The sequence below is a fragment of the Paroedura picta genome, chromosome 6 (genome assembly GCF_049243985.1).
Source record: "Paroedura picta isolate Pp20150507F chromosome 6, Ppicta_v3.0, whole genome shotgun sequence".
Classification (NCBI taxonomy): Eukaryota; Metazoa; Chordata; class Lepidosauria; order Squamata; family Gekkonidae; genus Paroedura; species Paroedura picta.
In genome coordinates, this window is record NC_135374.1 from 81,423,870 (window position 1) to 81,447,242 (window position 23,373).

General features: G+C 40.2%; 1 protein-coding gene across 7 annotated transcripts in view; it reads left to right on the forward strand.

Moving 5' to 3' along the window:
- NLGN4X (neuroligin 4 X-linked) overlaps window positions 1–22,119 on the forward strand; it is a 242,268-nt gene extending 220,149 nt beyond the window's left edge. For all 7 annotated transcript variants that reach the window (XM_077343305.1, XM_077343307.1, XM_077343301.1 and 4 more), the window contains 3 exons: window positions 6,519–6,704; window positions 8,057–8,846; window positions 18,541–22,119. In XM_077343305.1, coding sequence (XP_077199420.1) covers window positions 6,519–6,704; window positions 8,057–8,846; window positions 18,541–19,384 — 1,820 coding nt within the window. In that variant the 3' untranslated portion in view covers window positions 19,385–22,119. The remainder of the gene's footprint in view (window positions 1–6,518; window positions 6,705–8,056; window positions 8,847–18,540) is intronic.
- The last annotated feature ends 1,254 nt before the right edge of the window (window positions 22,120–23,373 follow it).

The window sequence follows — 23,373 nt, forward strand, 5'->3', positions numbered from 1 at the left end:
TCTATGTATGATGCACTGTGTCGTATAAACTCTTCATTTCCCCAGCATTTCTGATCACAGGAACAGAGCTGAGCTGACATTGGGGTGGCCTGGCTGTTTAATATAAAGGGAAACTTCCTGGTGGCCCTCTGTTCTCTATGACCACTGGTAGCCAGGAGCAAGCATTGCCAATCTTTTAGAAACTCTGCCAGAGGCTCAGACCTGTCATTGGTGTCATTCATCAGTTGTCTTTCCCCATACTTCAAAATGAAAAGAAATGGAACTTAAACTGGTCATTCTTGAGGAGGAAGTTGAACGAGCCTTGAGTCAAATGCCAAACAACAAGGCCCCAGGCATTGACATCATACCTGTGGAACAGCTAAAATGTATACCAATCAAACCATTACAACTTTGTACCAGAAAATCTGGGAAACCACTCCTCCTGGCCAGAGGAGTAGAAATAATCTGTGTTCATCCTACTACCAAAAAAGGGTGACACAAAAAAACTGTTCCAATGACCATACAATAATCTTAAGTTCTCGTGCTAATAAGATCTTGTTCTAAATCATACAACAACACATAGCAACAACCATTGAAAGAGAATTACCAGATATTCAAGCTGGCTTTTGACGGGGGTGTGGTACTCGTAATCACATAACAAACCTGTTCTGGATCTTGGAAAAGTCATGGGAATATAAGAAGGATGTCTACATTTGCTTTATTGACTACAAGGAAGATTTTGATTGTGCGGATCACAACAAATTGTGGGAAGCCCTGCAAAATTTGGGGGTACCAGTGTGTTTGATCAAATTGATGCAGTTGGTCTATGCAAACCAAAATGCCATTGCACATACACTATCTGGTGACACTGACTGGTTTAAAATAGAGAAAGGAGTGTGCCAAGGTTGTATTCTTTCCCCATCCTGTTTAACGTGTATGCTGAGATTATTATGAGAGAGATTTGACTCAAAGAATCAAACACTGGAATTAATATTGGAGGAAGGAATATTAATAATCTTCGATTTGCTGATAATACTACCTTCTTGTCAGAAATTAAGGAAGGCCTAGAACAGCTGTTTACAATGGACAATGAAGTAAGAAAGAAATTTGGCCTTTTCTTAAACGCTAAAATGACAACAATAATGACCACTGGGAAAAAATGGACATTTCACAATAACGATGGTGAAGAGATCAAATGCGTTCAAGAATTCATTTTTTCTTGTCTCACAAAATGATTGCAGTATGGAAATAAAACAGTGAATTGCTCTGGGTTGCTCAGCAATGAGAAACTTGAACGGAACATAGAAAGCCAAGGACATAAGCCTGACTACCAAATGTAGATTAGTTCGATCTTTCATATTTCCAATAGCCACTTATGGCTGTGAAAGTTGAATGATGAAAAAATCAAACAAAATAAGAATCAATTGATTTGAACTCTGCTGTTGGAGAAGGCTTCTGTTGCTTCAATGGACAGCAAAAATCACAAACAAAGAAATATTACAGCACATCAAGTCGGATATATCACTGGTAGGCAAAAATCAAGACATTCTGGCTACTTACTTTGACCATATCATGTGATCCAACTCAGTGGAGAAAGCAATTATGCTAGAATTGGTCAGTGAAAAAAGGAAACCAGGCTGGCAAAGAACATGAGGGCTAGACACACTCATAATGGACACCGGCCAGGACATTGCACGGCTGAAGGAGGCGGTGCGTGATTGGGATTGTGGCAACAGCTGAGCCATGGGATTGTCAAGAGTCGGACTAGACTGAATGGATGACAACAGCAGACTAGGATCTGAAGAACTGGGTTTGGTTTTCTGTTTTACCTTGAAAGCTTGCTGAGTGACCTTGAACCAAACAATTCTCTCAGCCAAATGTACCTCAGAGGATTTTTCTGAGGATAAAATGAAGAGAACAATGTATAGCATTTAGTGTCCCAGTTGGGAAGAAAGATGGACTATAAGTTAAGATCAAAAAATAAAGACAAATAAATAACTCTTTCTTAGGAGAAAAAAAAACTTTTACTTTTAAAGCGTTGTGAACCTTAATCCTTTCTTTCATTGAATATGTGATGTCTGTGATATTTAATACTCATGTTGTCTGGGTCCACGGGGTCTACTGTTCACTTTTTGTCTGCCACGGTGTTGGATCCCAAGGGCTACGGGTCGGAACAGCACTTATCTTGGTGGTAGATGTCTCAGAATGGAGAGGGACTAGATTCTTTGCTCCTTCCTCAATACCAGGTTTGTGGTAGTTCCTGCACTACCATGAACCCCACCTCCTCCTCAACACCGACCTTTCCACTTAAGTAGCTTTCCTCCCTGTATCTCCCTCCCCCCGATCGAACTCTCAGCCTCATAGTCAGAGCTTCAGATAGCATGTCACTGCCTTACCACTCTGTGCCACAAGAGGCTCATATTTTATTGTAGAAACACTAAATATTGCCAAGAGATTTTTTAACAGGTTTGGATTATTAAAATGCATTATAACAGTATGGCCTGTTTTACATGACTGTAACTCCTTTTACTGGATGGTGGCTTCTCTTTTTGCAGAAAGACTCCACTATTATTGGGATGGATTTCAGAGATCCAACTCCCAAACTTGTGCTAATCCTTCCCCCCCCCCCCTAAAGACTAAAGTAAGATATTCTTTGAAACAATTGTGGTGTACATAGTTTTAATATTTAGGCCTGAATTCCATGTTTTTTTAATGCTAACACATCATGATCTGTTAAGGTCTTATTGGGGTTGAATCAGTTGTATTAGTTGTCATTTTGGTCTGCACTTGCTCTGCCAGTCATTGACAAATGCTAATGTCTCATACCTTTTCAACTGAACATGATTTTGTGCATATAAATGGGTATCGGATGTATTCAGAAGTTTTTGATCTGTTAGCCTGATTTTTTACAAGTACATCTCACCTAAATAGTTTGCTGAGATAAGACTGTTCAGTTAAAATCAAGCTTGACGACAGAGGTATCAAACAGAATGTGGGCATAGTGAACTATGTAGAATCCAAATCTTTCCAGTCAGCATGAATTAATTTAAGGTTTTAGACAAGCTGCTCTCAGCAAAACACAGCAAATCATTAGCACACCTCTAATTGTAGATGGACATGGAATACCGAAAACTGATACAAGCCCTTTTGGATATAAGATTGGCCACCATTTATTAAATACAAGATATTTGTAATATACAATATAATCAGCCAAACAGCTCTAATAAGTTTTACACCTACAATGCAAAATGCCACAGAAAGGCAGTGGCTTATCTATATCTATTCCCTGGTCTACAGTCAATGTAACAACTGGTTATTACAAACTGTGGAGGTATAACATGCAGTAGATAGCAGCATGTAATAACTGAGGGGGACACGACTTGAAAAGTGATCCTTGATACGAGAAGTGGGAGTGATGAAAACATGTCCATATTTTCTTCTGTGAAATGTTGGAAGGTTGTGTGTTGGGGCCCAGGTAGCACTATTCCCAGGTAGCAGCTGTTGTGATGTGCATTTTGCCTCTCTCCATATGAGGCAATGGGACCTACTGACCACATGCACCCTAGTCTTAAGGAAAAGGTGTGGGGTGGGGAGCTACTCCAACATGCAAAGATACACACACCTGTGCTGAGTGAACAGATTGTGTCCCAGTACAAGTGAGGAAGGATGCACAGCTCCCCATCCCCTCATGATCCGTGGGGTGTGAGGCCATGTAGGGATGCCTGCCTCCAAACACAACAACAAAAATCCAGGGTCAGGATAACCCCCCCCCCAATGTAAATATGGAGGCCACATAAGGCTGCAGAAGAAATCCTATTCATTAAAGGAGAGTGGGCTACACAACCCTCCCTCCTAAAAAGGTATAATGCCTGTTTATGAACATATGTTTGACTGCTGAACTATTGATCTTGAAGAAGTAGAAACGCTTACTAAAACGGACTCTGAATTCTCCTGACCTTCAGCTGCCTCACACTTCTGACAATGTTACTTAATATGCTAAGATTCCTTGCCACATTTGAAATCTTTGTTAATAGAGTTTTTGCTGATGAATGTGTCCACCTATAAATTACAGTTAAAAGATGCAAAATATCTGTCTCCACTGACCTTGAGGCTGCAGTTCCTGAGAGGCTCAGAGATAAGCTACTGACCTTATCTCATGCTGCTGGCAGAGCAAGAACTAAATTGCCAACAGCTGCTGGAAGACAGAATAATCCAGGCTGGATCCAAAGATCTCTAACCTATCAAGAGCCTTCCTGACTGGGGAAAATACAAATATGGATTCCATCTTAAATTACCTAAAGAGCTCTCTGGAAAAACTTATTAATCATAGCTGGCCCTCTGGACAAATCCCTTTAGGTGGGAAATAGAGAGAGAATCCCTCTTACAAACAAAGAAAATTACCATTCTCAAGCTCAAAATGCTTGTTTATTTAACATCAGTTCAGGCCAAGCCCACAGAGATACAGATCCCCATAACTGCAACAAATCCAGCCTGAAAATCTCATTGCAACACCTAGACCCTGAAAGCCGTGCCATAATTATCAGCCTTCTAGAAGAAACCCTACCGCCAACCCTAGCTCAATGCTCCTCTATGAGCTGGGCAGCCACCAGTGCAGTGCTGTGGACTTTTATGCTCCAGTTTTTCTGACCCTATGGAGGACACATTTCAGTAGGGCACCTGTCCACTACTGAAATGATTTCCCTTGGAAAATGAAGTGGTGGCAGACAGGTTTCAACTTGTGGGGTGGGGGTGGGGTATATTTAAAAAAAAAGTTGTAGAAAGGTGGGAAAATCCCACCTGCAAAATTATTTTAATATTTTAAAGCCCTGATACACTCTGTGGCATGGCAAAGCACTGCAAAGGTAACTGGGTCATATTTTTTTCTCTTTTGGGCCACAGTAGGATGTCCCCATGGGTCTGCTGCTGGAAGACCCTGTTGGCTCCTGCTTTAAAAAAGGGAGTGCAGATTTTTTCATTTCCCAGCAGACTGCTCCTGAATGATGTCCAACTACAATACAACCTCAGCTTTTTTGGAAGCCAGTGACCTTCATATTCCTTAATTAAAATGGGTGTGTCCCTGCCAAATGGGAAAGACTGAGACTCTAGAGCAGGGGTAGTCAAACTGCGGCCCTCCAGATGTCCATGGACTTCTGGGAATTGTAGTCCATGGACATCTGGAGGGCCGCAGTTTGACTACCCCTGCTCTAGAGCATGTGCTATTGCCTTGCTCCTTCTCTAATGACATTCACTCACAATAGGAGCTCTTCCGCCAGGCATTTGGTTGAGACCAGGCATAACCAACAGCGACTGAAGGGCCCCTGCTCCCCCCTCCCTCTCAGAACTCCACCAGAGTGCTCTGGACCTGTTTGCACTGTTGCACTGTTGCATTGTTATACTGTTATATTGTTATACTGTTATATTGTTACAACTATTAGTTATTAATATTATACGGCTATTCATACATTATAGACTGTTTCATGTATTGTTCTTATATTGTATGTAAACCGCCCTGAGCCTCCAGGGAGGTTGGTATATAAATATAATAAAATAAATAAATAAACAAATAAATCTCACCAATGTTAGCAAGCTTCCTTAGAACAGAGCAAGGCTATCTAGTGGCTCGCATTTCCAGGTGACAGGGGGGAGCAAGCAGAGGCCAATGCCCATGGTGTTTCCCTTTGACCTGCTACCCCCAAAGGTGCCAGCAGATGGACAGGAGCTGGGCTTTAAGCAAAGAATTAGTAGCTTGATTACTCCAACTTGAGCCACTGGACAGGGAGTTTCTTGAGGTCGGCTTGCCATGAGACGGTGGGATCTGCCTATGTTGCACTGATGCTTCTTGCCATGTGTTTTTGTGTTGCTGTTGTTGTTGTTGCAATAAAGCTGTGGCCTACGTATTGCCCAAGGATTTGTGTGGCATCCTCTTTTAGGCCTCCAATTAGGTCCACTTGACATGCAAACTTATTTGCTGATGTTAGTATTGTATATGGCAAGGTTCAAAGCTGATTTAGTATTGAAATAAACTGAAACTATTTGACTGCTTTACACCTTTCCTTTTAAGGGTATATCTGTGTGCCTAAATTGTCACGTTTCACTGCTGGTCAGAATTTTTTGAAAAGAAATAGGAGGGATCTGTGAAAATGACAATGCTCCCCTCTCTGTATAACTGGTGTACTAGTTTTCCTTCTATGTAGTGAGTTGACAGTGCAGAAATTCCATTATCATTCAAACTCTGAGGCATATTGAAATTATTTGCTGATATCTAGTAAGAGTTAGCATTAAAAAAAACCTTGAAAGAAAAAAAACACAATTCTGTATTGTTTTATTAATGTAGAATTATCTGGAAAGGATTACGAGCCTTCTGCTTTTGTGGGGAAATGACTCTGTTTTTAAATATTGCTTTGAACATATTCAACTCGGACCATGACCTTTCAAAACTGGAAGAAGGATAGAAGGATATATGTGTTGTATGTGGATGCCCTATAGCTAATTCTGTGACTGGTGAGCTAAAATTATCTCTCTCTTTTTTTGCCTTGTAGGTTTTCTAAGCACTGGAGACCAAGCTGCAAAAGGCAATTATGGATTGCTTGACCAAATCCAAGCTTTACGATGGATTGAAGAAAATATTGGATCATTTGGAGGAGACCCAAAAAGAGTTACTATTTTTGGATCAGGGGCAGGGGCATCCTGTGTTAGTCTGCTGACACTGTCTCACTATTCAGAAGGTATCAATCTTCTTACCTATGCATTTGGAATTGGAAATTGTTTAAAAGTAAATAGCAAGTACAGTGAATACAATATCAGTGTGCTTCAGTTCCAATATTTAATGAACACAGTTGACAGTATCATTTTCACTTAACATAAAATCAGTAGGACAAACATTCTTTAGAAAGCAGAAATATTTGTTTTTCTTCCACAGTGGCTCCGTCCATGCTCAGTCCGACTTAAATAAGTTATCATCCTTAAAATGCAATTGAGTTTTGTGGACACAATTGAAACATTTTTGTGCTCCACATAAAGTTTTCATATCCTGCAAAACAGAGTGTGCACATCCATGCAAATGCATGCTAGCTCAGTTCTTTTTATTGGGATCTGTTTCCCTCCCACACACCTGAAAAGTAACTCCATCTGGGATAGATTCAAAAACATTTTCTACTCACTATCCTGTGCTCTAGTGATGAAGAGCTGCTCTAGACTAGTTGCTGTGCATCACTGGAGCATGGGGGGGAAACCACCATGCCACTGAAACTGTGACCCCGTACACCAAGCTTCTTCAGAAAAATGCAGATACATTCTAACTGATCTAATCCCTCAGTGATAAGTTGAAAACACACCTATGTAAGAAATGGGACATGGTCTTGCAGGATGAAAGACGAGCCTATTAAATTGATTTTAGTCTCGCATACTTTTTTCCTAAATTACATGATGCATGGCTTCGGTAAGACAGGAGGAAAAAGTATAATTTTCCCCTGACATTTTTGGTGGCAAGGGGATTATTTGTGCAAGTTGTTCACATCAAGAGAAGATGATTGCATGTGGCTGACATTCTTATAAAGCCCTTGATCACAATTCAGTTGAACAAGGACACTTACACATATGTCAGAGATCGTTTGTGACAGCTTTTGTTTCATTTTTTTTTTCATCACTGGTTTCCAGACCAGTGGTGATATTACCTTTTCAAATCATCCTTACCTCATCCTCTGTGTTTGCAGAGCTCACAGACCTCTACAAGTATATGTAAATTTCAGACCTTATGCATCTACATATGGGTTTTGTGCAGGGATCTGGTTATGGCTATTTGAAAATCTGGAAATGACTGAAACAAATGATGGTTTTTGTGCTTTGTGTATATAATCATTTCAAATCAGAAAGAATTTAAATAGATAAACATAAAAAAAGAGAGAGAAGGAAGCCAATTAAATTTACAGTTGCTAACTAAAATTAAGAGCAAGATAATGCCGCTGCCCCCCCCCCATCTGGAATTCTATTTTCTTTTTGCGAGAGTAGACTTCTTGTAATGCACAAGCATCATTTTGCTATATTGTGTGTGTCTTAACTTTCAAACTTGCAACGACAGGTCTATTCCAAAAGGCAATCATCCAGAGTGGAACTGCGCTATCCAGCTGGGCTGTGAACTATCAACCTGCCAAATACACTGCCATTTTGGCAGAAAAAGTGGGCTGCAACATGTTGGATACTACAGACCTAGTTGAATGCTTTCGGAACAAGAACTACAAAGAACTCATTCAACAGACCATCACTCCAGCTACATACCACATTGCCTTTGGGCCTGTGATTGATGGGGATGTAATTCCGGATGACCCTCAGATTCTGATGGAGCAGGGAGAATTTCTCAACTATGACATCATGCTAGGTGTCAACCAAGGGGAAGGCTTAAAATTTGTGGATGGCATTGTGGATAATGATGATGGAGTCTCTCCAAATGATTTTGATTTTTCAGTCTCCAATTTTGTGGACAATCTGTATGGCTATCCAGAAGGTAAAGACACACTACGAGAGACCATTAAGTTTATGTACACAGACTGGGCAGATAAGGAGAATCCCGAAACTCGCAGGAAGACACTGGTAGCACTGTTTACTGACCATCAGTGGGTTGCGCCAGCTGTTGCCACAGCTGATCTTCATGCACAATATGGCTCCCCAACATATTTTTATGCATTCTATCACCATTGCCAGAGTGAAATGAAGCCTAGCTGGGCTGATTCAGCACATGGAGACGAAGTACCGTATGTGTTTGGTATCCCTATGATTGGTCCCACTGAATTGTTTAACTGCAACTTCTCAAAGAATGACGTCATGCTCAGTGCAGTTGTTATGACATATTGGACAAACTTCGCTAAAACAGGGTAGGTTTTGCCAAATAACTGCTTTCTGTAAATGAAACTGTTCTATGGTATGAAGTCTTGCATTTGGAAAAAATGTGAAATGCCAGTTTGAAGCTATACTTGCTTCACCAAAAGTTTTGCTCAATGTTTTAATTTAATTTATTTATTTGATGTTTTTTATACTGCCCTCCCAGCTCAGGTTGATGCACATAATTCCATAGATACAGTTAAATACACTTAAAACAGTGGATTAAAACTCAATTTAAAGAAAAAATTAATCAACAGCTTAAAATACTATCAGCATCAACAGTCCTGGCATTTGAACACCTATAGTTCACTCGGAGCCAGATTATGGTCAAGCAGGATTTGTAGAGTACCATTATGCAAGATAGATTAAAGGCTTTTAGGAATGGCACCTGCTTTCTTGTAAAACCACAGAGATGCCATTTTTCAGGCCTTCTCCTGTCCTGCAAAATCCCCCCAGTCTAACCATTCTGTTCCTTGTGCCATATCAATTTGGTTTTTAATAACTACAAAAAAGAAGATGGCTTTTGTCTTTCTGCTTTCAGAGAGGGAGAAATCTGACCGATCTTGCACTGTACAGAGATTTTCATAAGCCTAGCCCACTTGGAGTACAGACGAACTTGCTGATTATTGACACACTAACGGCCAAGCTCACTGCATTCAGGAATACAGCTTCCCCCTCTCCGCAGGATGGCTTCCCCCTCCCCCCAGGACCTGGAAAGGCTTCAGGTGGCTGTTATGGAACTCACCAGCAGGGGCAGCTCTCATGCCTCCAAGCCTCAGAGGGAAGTGGAAGTAGGAGGGGTAGTCAGGGGGTGGGGGACAGAAGGCAATTGGCTGGCCACTGGACAAGACAGGCAGGCCGGTTGGAAGAGGAGGCAAACTGGCTTGATACTTATTCTTACAATCAAATTCTTGGAATTACATCTGTTTTGTGAAAAAGCCTAGTGGGCTCTCACAGAGCATGTTCAGTACCATCACAAAAGTACAATTCCCAAGAATCCAATAAACCAATCCAAGTTTATACAGTAGGCACAGCCTGCTCTGTTGCATATTCGCCAGCATGCCTAAATTGTATGCCAAGGCCAATAGTTAAAATTTCTTTGTTGTTATAAAGTCATCATTTTGTTACCTAGAATATCCCCTTGTATGTAGAGGTTTTCCCCCTTTCCAATCTATTTTTTCAATATCTAGTGTGAATGATGCTATAAAACTGTGCATACATTAGAAAAAAAACACTGCAGTTATTAAGACATGAATGTTCTTGGAAATAATGGGTCTCAGGTTAAACCTATAAAACGTGCTGTATACATTTACTGTAGATGAAACAAATCCATGACTCCTGTTCCATAAAACTGCCTAGTTTAACAGAGAGCAGATGGAAGCAAAACAAGAAAATCCCTTCCCTAACCAGGGTTTGTTACTGCAATAAAAATGTTCAATTTCAGAATGAGTCAGAAATTATAATGTATGTGTATGCAAATACAACTAAGAACAAAACAATGACAGTACTATCCTAGGCAGAGATACACCCTTCTAAGCCCATCGTTTTAAACAGACATAAAGGATGTAACTTTCCTCAGGATGGCAGTGTTCAAAACAAAGATTGGAAGCATTTTAATAAAGCTGAGAAACACTTTTTTGGTAACATTTTCTTAAGGAACAGTGCAGTACTTCCCTTCTAAATAGCACCTGGTGTTTGTTACTGTTCGGGTTTTGTTTTTGCAATTTGATTTTTTTTCCCCTTTTCTCATCTTGGTATTGAATTAAAATAAATGTTCTCATGGCACACTAAGGGCCTATAAATCTTTCCAATGAACATTTAATGGCAGAACTGTGCTTTCAGAGCTGCAGTTCTACTGCAGTGCAGAGAACAGTATACAGCAATACTGGGGGGGGGGGGGATATGGATATTGGTAGTGTCCTGACCAGTTCAGGGCTACAGGCAGTTCCCAGAAAGGTGAGAGAGCTATAGTAAACAGGCTTCCTCAGAGCCTTACTCAATGGGCCTTACTCCTCGGAAAGGGGTTTGGAACTGTAAGAGGCATTGAAATCAGTATTTGCTGACGTACAAGACTACTCCAAGTGGGGGGGGGGTCGTCCTATACGCTGGGTGCACTTCAGTTGGGATAGACATAGCTGCCCATAATGGCCCATAGTACTGTAATGTAACAAACTCTATATGTTGAGTGGAAATATTGGGGGGGTCGTCTTATACGCCCAGTCGTCTTATATACCGGCAAATACAGTATATCCTGTATCCACTTAAAGCAATTAATTGTTTAAAGAAAAAATATATTGCAGATAGGGATAGAACAAAAGGTAGGAAAAACTGGGGAGCCAAGCATTCCTCAAAAAATAATTTTTAACACTGCCTTGTAAATTTAAACCTATTCCTATGTAACATTTACAGATACTTTAAAAAACAAATCACTCCTATTCTACAGCTGGATAGACTGGACATATTTGGCCCAGGAGAGGATCCCTCAAAATCCACCTTAAAATAGAAATTCAAGCGACTGGCAAAGTGGCTGAGCCAGAGAAAATAAGGGATGGAAAGAGTGAATGTGAAGTTGAATGGGATTTTCTCTCAGATACTTTCTTAACAGGTCCTGGGATTGACAATTGGGGTTTATTTCCAGAAGACAAGATGGAGTACTCCGGGTTGGAGTTGTATATGCTGCCCTGTTGTCCCAGTCTGCATGGTCCCTGCATAGAGTAAGGTGACCAGATTGTCCCACTTTTGGAGGGATATCTGGGGGTACCTGGCAAATTGTACTTATGTTGAAATTTTAAAAATATATATTACAATACTATTTTTGCATTCTATGCGTTCTATGAAACTTTTTGTTGCTCCACGTAGACCAAATTTTTAACCAAGAACCTTCCCAGTCAATGGTGTCCCACTTTACCAATGTTAAAATCTGGTCACCATAGCATAGAGGGAACTTCACCCTTCCTCCCTGTGCTATTACCCAAACAAACATCGTCTGGAAGGAGCTAAATAGTTCCATATTGTCTTCCATAACAGGGCAAACAATTCAATGCAAGACAAGCAGGGGGAGGCCAAAATGCCCTTCTGCCCATGCAGTGTTCTGTTCACTGGCTTGGTCCGTGAACTCTGTATTACAATAGCAATGTTAGAGTATAATTAGCTACCAATAATCTGAGATTTTTTGGATTTGAAGTTGGCAGAATAAGTATATTGTGTATGACACAATATTGTATCTGCTTACAACGTCATGTTCACTGAATCTTTGGAGGAGAGACCACGATTATGTATGCTGACCCCGCCTCAGTTTCTGAACATTAAACAGAAGGTATGGCCAAAGATTTATGTGTATTCTACAAGTGATCTGGCCTTTTGCAACTTTCCCAATAGTGCAGAAGCCGACATGCACAGAATTGCATGCATGTGGGCTCCATTAATGCCTTCCATTGAACTGTCAGCAGCCAAGGTAGAGTCAGTGTATGTAATCTGGCTCCCCCCTCCACAAGCTCAGTGAATGTGATTTGTTAATGTGAAACAGTGTCCTAATTAAGTGTAGGTGGGGTCTGCATTGTACAGACTTGTAACTGGGCCATGGAACAAGTTGTTGGCTGTTGTGGGTTTTCCAGGATGATCTGGTAATTTTAGTCCCTGATGTTTCACCACTAACTGTGGCTGGCATCTTCAGAGGTAGGACACAACAAGATGGAATCTCGTCATGCCAGATTATGGATTGTGTGAACAATTACCGGACATTTTATTTACTTCTCAGTGTGGATAGGATTGCAACAGATCACATTCCTTTCTTGGAGTCTTTCAGGGGCTGGACTGTAACTAGGAAGCTCCTTTCCTGGTCTTGGTTGGAGTTTATTAGCAAGTCAATTAGGAATGTTTCCCCCTATATCTGGGCATTCTAATGGACTTGATGGATGGACTTTCTAATGAACTTCCCCCAGTCACAAGATAAACACTTTCTAATTGACTTGTTGATGAACTTCAAGCAAATACAGGAAACGAGTTTCCTAGTTCCAGTCCAGCCCCAGCAGACTTCAAGATAAGAAAAAAATGTGATATGCTACACACACCCCACCCTGAGAAGTAAATAAAATGCCCAGTAATTTTTCACCCACTCCACACTCTGGCACAGAGATATTTCCATCTTGCCACCTCTGAAGATATCAGCCACACTGGTGAAACATCAGGGATCAAAACTACCCAAAAATGGCCATATTGACTAGTTGACTCTGGCTGTAAAAACGTTTGACAATTCAAGGTTGTTGTGTCTGACATCATAATGGAAATGTCTGTTACAGAGAAATATCATGGCTTGTAAATGAAAAATGCAGGTGTTTCATATGTGATGAAAACAGTTCCGAGGATGTCAAGATCTCTTTATCATTATCCTCATCATTACCCTTCCTGTAGTAGAGTCTTAAATTGAACTTCAGCATTCATCTAAGGATTATAAAAACTCCCTCATAATTCTGTCAGTATTACTCCTAATTTCAAGTAACTTTCACAGATTGCCTGCACAAGAGCAAATTTCAGCCTGATGTACAGAAAATTGAGTTCTCCTGGGTCTGGATTTATACCACATATCCTATAGACAGCACAAATGCTCAGGAAAGGTTATTAATCATGTTTCTATGTGCCCAACTGCTAATATGATTACTCAGTAGTAATGAGACTGATTAATTTGGGTTTTTTTCTGATTTGATAAGAAACAGCAAAAATTACAACCTAGTGACCTTGGAATTCCACCTGTTCTGTAGGAGGGGAGATGGGAAATATAATCTCTTAATCATAGTATTTTTTATTTATTGCTCAGGAATCATAGCAAACAGCTCTATATGTAATTGTCAGGTGCAAAAGCACACACATAAATCTGCAGATTAGCCTTTATTTTTCGGAGAAGAACTTCATCTGTGTCAAGGTTTGGATCCTTTGATCCTAATCTGCCTTTCTCTGGTACAGGTAGATTTCATTCACTGAAATTCATCTTTTCCACCTGTGCTAGACTCACCATTAGCAGAATAGACCCATATATTAGCAGAAGTGGAACAGTATCCAACCCACTGCTCTGCTACAATCTTACCCCACTTGCAACCAGACAGGATGGTACAGAACAGCTCTTTGGAAGGCTACAATTTAAGCCTTCTGGCCACAAGACAACATATCAAGCTGATCACCTTCTGCTTTTCTCATCTAACAGCTTACTGTTGTGCACACTTATTCCTGCTTCTACTGCTGATCATAGTCTGGGTACAGGTGCCTAGCCTCAGTCTTTGGGTACAGTTCTTCTTGTCCACAATATCTAACTGTTCCAATCCCTGCTTTAAATATCTATTTAGTTACCCACTTCTGACTCCGTGTAATAAGTGAGGGATCGGTCATATAAAGGACACACCAATGTTAAAGTAAATGTAATAGATATTATTGCCAGCTTCCAGGTAAGGCTTGGAGATTTCCTGGAATTACAAGTGATCACCAGAGTATCATGTTTCCCAGAGGTAACAGTTGCTTTGGAGCGTAGACACTGTGGCATTATTTCCCACTGAGTTCCATCCCCTTCCCAAACCCTACAGTCCTTATTCTCCACACTGCCCCCCCCCCCCCGCAAATCTCCAGGAATTTATTCTGGGTTGGAAAATACCTGGAGATTTGTAGGGTGGAGCCTGGAGAGGGTGAGGTTTGGGGAGAGGAGGCTTGATACAAAGCAGGAGTGTTTACTCTCCAAAGCAGTCATTTTCTTCAGCAGAACTGCTCTCTGTCATCTGGAGACCAGAGGACATAAATGGGAGATCTCCAGGTGCCAGCTGGAGTCCTAATTTATATTTTTGTAGTTTCCCATAGTATGGCCACAATGTTTATACGTATCCAAATGTACATCCAGCATGGTCCCCTGCCCCATTTCAGAGATAACTTGGATCAGAGCTTTTTGTTCTGGGAAGAACATATACTAGATATGATTTCAGAAGCATCACAGTTCCCATCACAGTTTTCAAATGCGTAGCTACATTGTTAGTAATATTGAAAGGACCCCTTTCTCCTCACAGTCTCTGGCTATTTTTGGATCTAATTAGCTTTCTCCAGACTGCAGTCTAAAGCAGAGTGGAAATGTTCTGCTATGAGACTGAATTATGACAAGTTTCTCTCAAGCATTCTTGAATACTAATGCTGTATCTTTTACACTTGCACACTTCTGAACGGCGGTCACAGTGAAGCTTATTGTCCCATTACTACTCGGTTAGTGCATCAGTTGGAAAGATTGATTGACTCTTCTAATTGGCACAGACCACTGCTCTTCACAAGCCACCCACTGCATACTGGGTCTACTGCCAGAAGTAGATTTTTTGAGGACAGGTCAGTGTGGCAAAATCACTAGATGCCATCAGATACAGCAAAAGGAGTCTCATTTTAATTGGAATTTTTATTCTAGTTTGTAACTGAAACTAGACCATGAGGTATGGAAAAAAGGCAAGAATTGTTCCCCAAAATCCCACTACTGGTTCTTTATTTCTTTTCACCTTGTCTTTTCATTTTTTCCACTCCTCTTTAATATTCTCAAAATAAAACTGGTTTGCTTGTATCCACCTATTACTGTAGCAAGGGTAGTATTATTCCTGTGCATCTAAAGAATATATAAATTCCCAATTAAAAATAATAATTAAAAAATCCTTCCTTGTTTCTAAAGAAGTGTATAATGTGAAACTGTTTGCAAGCAAAATTCAAAAGCATGAGTATGCAAGGTACATAATTCCTTCCAAATATTGTGTTTTTTAAAGTAGATCCTACTTCTTCAGTTCAGCCAGAATGCAATGAAATTATTTCATTTTACTCATGTACAAACTCTACATAAAGCAAATAATTTTTTTAAAAAATGTTAGGAACTTATATCTTTTTTGTTTTCTTTTTGCACTGGGAACTCAGAGGTTTTAATAATGTACTGCATGCCAGAATATTGAACCATTTTTTAAAGTGAAGGGCAAATTCCATCAGGCAATTAGAAGGATATTACTAAAGTTAAATAATCATTTTCCTCTAGTAATAAGTAGTAGTCTTTCTGAACAGTGATAGAACATTGAGAGCCTTTAGTTGTGCTTAGGAAATTTTGAAAATAGTTATGCTGGTTCAAACAATTCTCAGAACTGAGCAAAAAAAGCACACTAGAGCCCCAGTTTCTAAAAGAAATGCACTTAATACATGTGGGAATGAAAGTGAGAACTCTCTGTACAATTTAGTGTAATGTATTTGTCACTTGGGCAATATAATATTCAGAAGGCACTACTATACCAAAGAGAAACCAATGAAAAAGCATGAAACTTATAGTGGAAGCCAGAGCACAGTTTCTGCAGAGTAACAAAGATATTTACAGACATGTTTGTCATTCTTCTAGGGGAAGATGCTTTCCCTTGAAGCATAGGGAAAGATTCAGTGTTCCATCTTGCCCCCTCCCCATACCTGTTACAAAATGAGTATGAGAGTTCAGCTGAAGTGTCTGTTCAGAGCACACTAGATAATCATATGTCACCCTGATCTAATGAGATGGATTTGTAAGTGGAAGCAGGTTTCCACTGAAGGACTTTGACATTCAGCAATAGAACTTGCTTCCATTAATAAGCAGTGTTTTTCCTTCACTTGATAATCAGACTTATCAGTCCTGGATGTCTTTTAGGGTGAAGCAGCAGAAGCTCAAGTATAACATTGCCAGTTTCCCCAGATACAGTGTGTGTGCAGCAGAGTACAAAGGTTTCTCAACCTTTGCTGCAGCTTTCCTATCATTTCGTGGTAAAACTGAGAGTAAGAGTTGCAAATGCAGCATTAATTTTTCTGCATTGTACACTGGACTACTTGTAATCCCTTTGTGGGAACAACTGCCGTATTTCAGTTTCAGCCTAAAGGAATAAATGGATACAAAGGGAGAGAGAGGGTGTGTGATAGAGCAGAGTCGCCTGAAACTCAACCCCTCCAAGACGGAGGTCCTGTGGCTGGGACGTAGGGGGCAGGACCAGGAAGCGCGCTTACCCACCCTGGCAGGGACGCAACTCACCATCACGTCCCAGGCCAGGAACTTGGGTGTGGCCATTGATGCCTCCCTGACTTTGGAGGCGCAGGTCAAAAAAGTAGCGGGCCAGGCGTTTTTCCACCTTCGCCAGGCCCGACTATTAGCGCCCTATCTGTCCCCCGAACACTTAGCCACAGTGATCCATGCAATGGTCACCTCCAGAATAGATTTCTGTAACTCGCTCTATGCGGGCCTTCCCTTGTCCTTGATCCGGAAACTTCAGCTAGTGCAAAACGCAGCTGCTAGGGTCCTTACTGGCACATCTTGGAGGGCCCACATCCAGCCAGTGCTGAGGCAGCTGCACTGGTTGCCAATTGCTGCCCGGATCCGGTTCAAGGTTCTAGTTCTAACCTTCAAGGCTTTACGCGAGTTGGGACCCACATACCTGAGGGACCGCCTATCGCCCTATGCCCCTCGCAGGGCCTTTCGCTCTGCGGGTGAAAACCTGTTGGTCGTTCCCGGCCCTAGGGAAGCACGCCTGGCCTCGACCAGGGCCAGGGCCTTTTCGGTCCTGGCCCCGACCTGGTGGAATGAGCTCCCGGGAGAGCTGCGGGCCCTGCGGGATCTTTCAACATTCCGCAGGGCCTGCAAGATGGAGCTCTTCCGCCAGGTTTATGGTTGAGGCCGGGGCTGATAATAGATCTATGCCTCCCCCGGGGACTCGGGTTCTGGACCCGAAGCAAAACATCATCAGGACCTCCTCTCCACCCGCTAGTAGTGGGAGGGAGGGGGGGAGTTGAGCTGCCATTCTTGCCATGCCGGCAATATTGGCAATGTTATTATTGTTTTATGGGGTTTTAATGGGGAATTGCGATATTGTTACCCGCCACGAGCCGCAAGGGAGTGGCGGGCTATAAATCTAATAATAATAATAATAATAATAATAATAATAATAATAATAATAATAATAATAATAATAATATAGTGGTGAAAAGGTTAGACTAAGATATGGTTAGTCGGCCATAGAAACATGCTTGGGTGACTTTGGGCAGTCTGTAGCCTAAACCGCCTCACAGAGTTGTTGTGAGGTTAAAATGGAGGACAGGATAATGTTGTAAGCTACCATGGGGTTCTGCTTGGGAGAAAAGTAGAGTATAAATAAAGTAAGTAAATAAATAAATAAAATTATGTGACAATTAGGTGACCTATATAAGTTATTTTATTTTGAAATTAATTGTGCAAATAGTTTATAATTTATTTTGCATAACTAATTTTGTGCCTGATAAAGAATGAAAGAGGTTATGACCCTAAAAGGCAGTAACAGTGCAGACCTGGGCAGAATTGTACCCTTCTAAATCCACAGAAGTCAATGAGTTTAGAATGATGCAAACTTGTTTACGATTGCCTTGAGGAATCCACCCCTTGTGGAAATCTCATAAACTCACCTGCAACTCATAAATGTCATAAGCCCACTAAATGAATCCACATTAGGCAGTCATTGAGCCAAAAAGATCTTTTGTATTGAAGAACAATAAAACAGTTCATTTGGGAAAAGTGGACTTCTTAAATCAAAAACTATAAACTGAGATCACCAGTTTAACACCAAATATTAGCACCTGTATTGTGTTTGAACAACATCTTATTCTGGTACAAGTTTTTAGCTGCTTGTAACATTTGTTATTTTTATATATTTTTAGGGATCCAAACCAGCCAGTTCCTCAGGATACGAAGTTTATCCATACAAAACCCAATCGTTTTGAAGAAGTGGCTTGGTCTAAGTATAATCCAAAAGATCAGCTTTATTTACACATCGGCTTGAAACCCAGAGTCCGGGATCATTACCGAGCCACAAAAGTTGCTTTCTGGCTGGAACTCGTACCACATTTGCACAACCTGAATGAAATATTTCAATACGTCTCCACAACAACTAAAGTGCCACCTCCAGATATGACCTCGTTTCCTTACGTCACCAGGCGGTCTCCTGGCAAGTTTGCCACAAAGCGTCCATTAATGACACCAAGCAACAATCCCAAACATTCAAAGGATACGCAAAAAACATCCTCGGAGGATACAAGTGTTCTGATAGAAAACAAGAGAGATTATTCCACGGAGCTGAGTGTCACAATTGCAGTAGGGGCATCCTTGCTGTTCCTCAATATTTTGGCATTTGCAGCATTGTATTACAAGAAAGACAAGCGGCGCCACGAGACACACAGGCGTCCTAGTCCTCAACGGAACACAACCAACGATATCACCCATATACAGAATGAAGAGATTATGTCACTGCAGATGAAACAGCTGGAGCATGACCATGAGTGTGAGTCGCTACAGGCACATGACACCCTGAGACTCACCTGCCCGCCTGATTACACTCTCACGCTTAGAAGATCACCAGATGACATTCCTCTCATGACACCCAACACCATAACCATGATCCCAAATACATTAACAGGAATGCAGCCTTTGCATACTTTCAACACTTTCAGCGGAGGACAAAATAGTACTAATTTGCCCCACGGACATTCCACCACTAGGGTATAGCTCTGTCATTTGCCCCAACCCAAACCACTTGGAAGATTAAAAATATGAAAAAGGAAAAAAAATAAAAATCATATTCTCCATCACACAACTTGTCAAAAAGGAAAAAAAAGAAAGGTGAAAGAGAAGGGCAGACATAATTTTCTTACTGATCCTTTCCATAGGAATTCTGATATTATAAAAAAGATCAGCTTCAAACCCTGTGAAATGTGAAATATGTACATTGCTATTAGGATACTGCTTTAATATCTCAACCACTTCAATTGAAAGTTAAGAGTTGAGGCCTGAAGAGAGTCACTTAGGAAGGATATGTATTGAGTGTAACGAACAGAAGCAGACACTTCTGGAACACAGAGCCAGTGACTGTACAGTTTTTTAATAAATAAAATTTTAAAAAAATGTTCTATATGTGCCATACCGTGAATGGCCCTTGTTATACAAAAAGACATCACCATGGGCTTTTACCCATTATACGAAGCTGTAATCCAGAATGGGGGAAATAAGATTTTATTATTAAAAAAATAGGACTGACTATGCAGTAAATACGTATAGTTCTGAGCAAAGAGATGATTTGCCAGCCTGAACTATATTTAAGAAACTTTGTAAAAAAAAAATTGTGTACATAGTTGTGAGTTTAAAAAAAAGAAGCTTTTATCGATGTTTTCAGTTTGAAAAGAGCTTTTAGGAAGATCGTGCTTTCAGTTGTGATCTATGTGTATAAACATTAATCATACCACCTCTGTTTCCTCCCAAACCAAAAGGAGGATTTTATTCTTAATTACTAGTGGTAAACCAAGACATGAGGCTTTTTTCTTAATGGTTCATTTTGAGGAGGACATGGTTACAGATTACAGATGACCATATGGCCTGACAGAATTTCTTTTACAGGTTACACAGGTGCATGTTTGAGGCTTTCATAGATAAGAAACAGGTGGGTTTGTTTTCTAAATCCCCCCTTTTTTTCCTTCCCTATTATTGTGTTTGCTTTCATGATACTGCGACACAGAGACAGACTGGAAGAATTACAAAAAGCTTGATAAATTGAGCAAAGAGGCCAATTTTGTAGTTCTTGGTATCTTGAGTATGTCAAAAACATGTCGCTTCCCAATTGAAGGCCTGCTTTTTTTGGTTAGGCTTTTTATTCTGAGGGGGAAAAAATCATTCGTCCTTCACTAGCTGCTGTAGAAGAAAAGATGGTGTGAGGAAAGCAATTGCTTAGCTATGCTGAAAGGAAAAACATAGAAGTTGGAGAATGGGGAGCAAAAATCCTTGTTTGGTTTTTATTAATAAAGTAAACAGAAAAATCTGGATGGATCAATCTCTTAAAAGCTTCTGACCCTTCAGTAACTTTTAAGTAAAATTTGCTGGTTAACCTTTTTGCATCACAGAAAAGGATGGATGCTGTGGAAAGCCAGAAAGAAACCATATCGACTGTACTGTAGGTGAGTTGCATTGAAAAAATTGGATCCATTTATTGTTCAATGATAAATGTTTTACTACTCCTCATTCCACTCCCTTTATCAGAGGAGTTTGGTAAGGGGGAAAAATGCAGCTGTCCCAGCAAGAGATCTGATACTTCTGTGCAGTTGTTTTTAAAATCTTCTATAGGAAAGCTAGAATCAAGTTATGAATAAGTGAAGAACCATTTATACTTTGTCCTTAGAAAATTAAGTTGAATATGGTAACCAAAGATATTTGACCAGAGTTGCTCTGCACACAATCATCTCTCCCCCAACTTGTACACTCTATTTTCATTTCCTTTAACTCTAAACAGTACTGCACTGCTGTATTATCATTCCCAGGTCTTCATATCTGTCACAAGATGCCTTCTGACTTTATCATAGATAACTCATGACTTTCCAACGGGACACCTCACTGGCTGTGCAAAGTGTACATTTCCATACTGTTTCTGGCAGGAAAAAACCAAAAACAGATCCTGGGAATAGCGGCCAAGAAAGTTGATGACATGGTTAAACTGCTAACATGACTCACACAGTAGTCTTAATTGTCAGAAAGTGAAATTAATATCCTTTCATTCGGCTTCTGGGTGAGATTTTGAGTGAGCAAGTAGCTCCACTTGACACTCATTAATAAATGGGGAAAGGTTCACCTTCCCTGATCTTTATGGTAACGTCAATTAAAGCCAGATCTGTTCCATGCCATCGTCACAATCAGTATTTTGCCTCCACTAAGACACAGCAGTTCTGTCATAACATGGGGATTAAAAGCATACAGAGAGAGAGAGAGAAATGATGGCATCTTATTCAGTTGGGTATGTTCGTTGTGTGAACTAAGGTATTTGTTTAGTACTTCCAGTTGTCTTCTGCTAGCAATATGTACAGTACTGTGTCAGGCTTGTGACATTTGGGTAAAGCCGTTTCTGTAAGTGAATGATTTTAGCTTTTAAAAAAAATGACAATGACGTCAATTTAATAATTTAATACATCTGGACAGATGTATGATTTATACATGGAAATTTTTAGGCTCTTCATAGGATTCTATAATAATAACAACAAATCATACTTTTAAAAAGAGAAAAGAAAAGAAAAAGAAATTTCCCAGGCTTTTCTTCTTGACCTTAAGAGGCACGCAGGGTTTATTTTGGTTTTGTTTCTGCATTTTCTCTCTCTTTTTTTTGGTTTTGCCTTAAGTAAGGATAGAAAATATATATGGCTGGACACATATGTATAAACTTTTCAGCAGCATTTTTAATAATAAAATATCACAGTATTTTCTAATGCTTTGTGCAAATAATTATGTGTTTATCTTCTTTTGTAAAAGCAAAAAAAAAATTGAACTCTGCATTAAACCATCAAGGCCTTATAAATTCTTGTCAAATATTGAAAAGGTTAAATTGGTAATTTGATTTTGGGTGAATATTGTTGTGACTGGCCTATAAACCTCTTGTTATGCTAATAGAATATTGATACTCAAAACTGCTGAAATACAAGTAACATTTTTATTCCCTATGAATTCTATTGCTCTTTCAAAGTTATGGTTTCTTAAAATTATGTGAAAATGGAAATGGAAATTAAATGCTTGAAATCAAACATGTCCCCACCAAATTAAGTTTTAAGACAGAATCAAAAGTCATTTTTTGTATTTTACTGGTTTTCAGGATTAACCATTCAAAGCCACACTATATTAGGTGCAAATGCTACAGTAGATTCCCATGTTATGTTAGATTAGCATGAGGTCCGGTCTCTCCTTATTTCTAAAACCAGCCCAGGGGTTTCCAGTGTGGTATCTATAGGCACCACCAAGAGTTTTTAAAAGAGGACATAACTGACAAGGTGTGCCTTTTGCCCAGTAGGGCTTCTGGTTTGCCTCGGAAGATCTGATTGGTTATGCAGATTAAAGTAACACCATATCATTGGCAACTGCAAGCATAGTTTTTATATTACTCTCTCTCGCCTCTCTTTCCCAGCCTGTTCTTCTTCTTCTCCCCTGCACTTGGTTTCCTCTGTAGGTGTGGCTTTGCTTCCTGTGACAGCCATTTTAAGGTTGTTCCTTTGCCCCAATTCCAAAGGTGTCACAGGCTCAAAAAGGTTGGGGACATCTGTGGTAGGTAGTTCCAGTCACTGCAAACAAAGGATAGGTTGCCAGCTCTGGGTTGGGAAATTCCAGGAGATCTGAAGGTGGAACTTGGGGAAGGTGACATTTGAACAGAGGGGTACACTTGCTGGAATATAATGTCAAAGAGTCTGCCCTCCAGAGCAGCCATTTTCTCCAGGGGAACTGATCCCAGTAGTCTAGTGATCAGCTGCAATTCCAAGTGATTTCTAGGCCCCATAATCCTATGTGGGAGAGTTAAAATGAATTGTGATCTGTTCCTTTTCTACTGTTTGAAACCCAGCATTACAGGGTTTCATGAAACTTTAGTGTTTCATTGCACATTTCTAAAAAAAAAAACCTTTTATAGAAAATCTTGCTTTTCATGTAGAAACATAAATTTAAAATGTAATCTTACTAAATTATATACCACTATATTA